Source organism: Zea mays, chromosome 7 (assembly GCF_902167145.1).
Source record: "Zea mays cultivar B73 chromosome 7, Zm-B73-REFERENCE-NAM-5.0, whole genome shotgun sequence".
Taxonomy (NCBI): Eukaryota; Viridiplantae; Streptophyta; class Magnoliopsida; order Poales; family Poaceae; genus Zea; species Zea mays.
The window spans coordinates 24,952,396-24,955,437 of record NC_050102.1 but is presented as its reverse complement, the minus strand read 5'-3'; the positions used below and the strand labels follow the sequence as shown (position 1 = coordinate 24,955,437).

The 3,042-nt window shown below is 47.3% G+C and overlaps 1 protein-coding gene across 1 annotated transcript; it reads right to left on the bottom strand.

Moving 5' to 3' along the window:
* Window positions 1–1,109: 1,109 nt before the first annotated feature.
* LOC109940863 (uncharacterized) lies at window positions 1,110–3,042 on the bottom strand. The gene is made up of 2 exons (XM_020541200.3): window positions 1,969–3,042; window positions 1,110–1,324 (listed from the first exon to the last, which is right to left on the bottom strand). The coding sequence occupies exon 1, from the start codon at window positions 2,777–2,779 to the stop codon at window positions 2,018–2,020; it is 762 nt and encodes a 253-aa protein (XP_020396789.1). The 5' UTR covers window positions 2,780–3,042; the 3' UTR covers window positions 1,110–1,324; window positions 1,969–2,017.

The following is a 3,042-nucleotide window of genomic DNA, read 5'->3' as shown; positions in this document are numbered from 1 at the left end:
AAATGATCATCCTCAATAAGAAGATAAAGACGGGGTATACTTATATAAGAAGGCCGAGCCCACCGGCACTTAACACCATCACAACAGCACAAGGTTAGAACCTGAAAAACAACAGGGAATAAAACCCTGAGTATGGAATTACTCAGCAAGTCTTACCCGACTAAGGAAAAGACTCTCAAGGGTATGCTAGATAAATAGGAATCAAGGAGAGGCTTTAGCAAGAATCAACTTAGATACTTTTGCAGAAATAACTTACTAAAGTGAGTCCTTACTTTCAATCTTTTAACGCCATATTAAGTATTAATAGACTCTATTTGCATCTAGTCTAATTTCAACATCTCATCAATACAACATCATTTTTATCCATAGTGTTCACATCCTGACTTTAGGTTGTAGAAAAGTGACCAAGTCTTCATAACCGCGAAGGTACGGCGATCCGAATCGATTATACTCAGCTGAGGATCTCCAATCACACGACATATGTAGCACTTAACCCTTGCATATGTCAACCCGCCACCGGGGTTCTTAAGACCAGATCAGGTTCACGCAAACCGAGAGCACAGATACACCACCGTCCAGCCTCTTGCCACGGAGGGTACACGCTACTCTCGCCACCGCTCCACGCCCATTTCGTGTTATCTTATTCTGGCCTTAGTCTGCCCGAGGCAAGGCTTACCCATGACGAGGCATGTGACCAGTTAAAGGGTCCTCGGTCAGCACGCCTACATACGCATTAATCCTTAACCAACCTGGGTAGAACATCACCTGTTCCTAACCCAAGTCTCAATTTAAGTATTTCCATCCTTAGGATTGTGTCTGTTCCTTAGGATGAAAGAGCATCACAGGGAACTTTGCAGTAAGATCCCACTATTGCTCCAAATGAAAATATTCTTGCAGGTAGAAGCCATCCTCTCCCGGGTTAGACTGAGGATAACCTCTATCCACAAGATCTAAGCAAGGCTAAGCATTTTTGTAAATCATATTTTGATACTTCACAGAAGTATCTATAAAGGTATGGATATCAAGGAAAGCAATGCATCAAAGGGTTCCAAGCACTTCCTATGAACCTAATGCACATTTCACTAGACTTAAGTGTGCGAAAAGTATTTAAAAACACAAGGAAAGGGGTTGCATGCACCGGGGCTTGCCTGGAGTAACACTAGGTTAGTGTTGTTAGGTGACGTCCGCTTGACGAGTATCCTTCGACCGAGCACTTGCTTGATTTAACCGTCTTCAGGTTGATTCATCAGCTTCAGCTTGCAGATTAGCCCACGCTTGGGGTCGGCTTGGTTCTTCTTCCGCATCACGCGATTAATTAACGTTCCTGAATGAAATGCATTATGCACATGAATGCATATCGACGGAAATATTACAAACCTAAATAATGCTACGCGATAGCGAATAAAACACCTAGCAGCGAGGCGTTGTACAATCGTACACGAAAACACTAGTTATTAATATACGACTACGCGCAATAATTACACTTTTCTAAATTAAACGAACCTAACACAAACATTGCAAACAAATTATACACTTTAAACATAATTAGCCTAAATACGACTCATCATCTACATTATTTTTAACTTAGCTGGATTGAATCCTAATAGAAACAAACTTATCGATATTATTCGCTTTCACTCATTTCGGTAGTGCTAGATATTTATCTAGGGCATTTAATTGATCATATGAAATACTAAATCTATTTTTCTCATATTATTAACTTGACCATTCTTCGCGAATGACGAGCCAATTTATACACACTTAACTTATCGATAATTGCTTAAACACTAAATTTATCCTACACACCGCCGAAATACCACACAAAGCATCATGACCAAACACAAGATTCATCACGACTAAAAATATTTGCCCAAGCTATTTATTAATCTAACAAGCATTAACCCATTTTTAACTGACCATAATTAATTTTGAGGTAAAACAAATAGAATATAAACGACGAGTGCTTACCGCGATCAAATAAACTCGAAAATCCCCAGAATTGGCAACAATTATCAGATTAGACGTTCCATCGAACATTTGGCGAGCACCACGAGGCAGAATCGACTTGGCGTGCGACGACATAGTGAGCGCGCAGGGACGAACATCTCATGACCAAACGACGGCGAGCACGAGAGCGAGGCGTGCTGCACGTTAGCAACTGACGAGGACTGAAGATCGACGACAAGGATCCGAGGAGCGAGTGCCGTGGCCACAGGCGTGGGAAATCGACGGCGAGAAGGATGTGGATCAGGGAGCCTGCTTGGGAGTCGAGCAGAGGAGGACGGGGTTCGACGACTCGACGGTGTCCGCGGCCAGAGCGAGCTGGAGAACAGCGAGCAGGGAGGTCGACGCGGCTGACGCTTGAGGGCGCGCGAATTCCCTGACCGAGAACTGAGAGGATGCCGCGGCAACTGATGGCTGGAACCGAGGGGAGCCAGCGATGCGGCCAGGGCGTGGCGAGGGACGACAGCCGTCGGAGGCCGAGCAAGGAGCGCCGAGGAGCAGTGGATGACCGACAAGCTGAATCAGCTCGCGCACAGGGACATGGAAAAAAAAACAGCGCGCCAGACTGAGGAGTCGAGGACGCCGGCGCGAGCACCATGGCTGGAAAAAAATTGAAGCAGGGAGAGAAGCACCGGGAGTGAGCTGCGGCCACAGGGGTCGCCGCCGCCGCGCCAACAAGACCCGAGCGCGCCCAGCCGGGTCTAGGACGACGCTGCGCGAGGGAACGGCGGCAGCGTAGAGAAGCTGGAGCGGGAGCGAGAGGAAGGAGCTGCATGGGGAAGGTCAGTCCGCTGGCACCTCACGCATGGAGGAGAGAGGGAGCACAGCCCAGAGCGCTGGATCGGAGCTGGGGAGCAGAGGATAGGAGGGAGATGAGCACATCGCGTGCGAGAGGAAGATGAAGCCTGTCCAGGCGGCTGAAAGAAATATCAGAGCAGGCGGCGGCAGGAGATAAAGCCATGCACCGTGAAAAAGATAAGACCCACGGGCGGCTTGAAATATCCAAGCGTTGAGCAGCGGGAGAAAAAAAAATTGGGA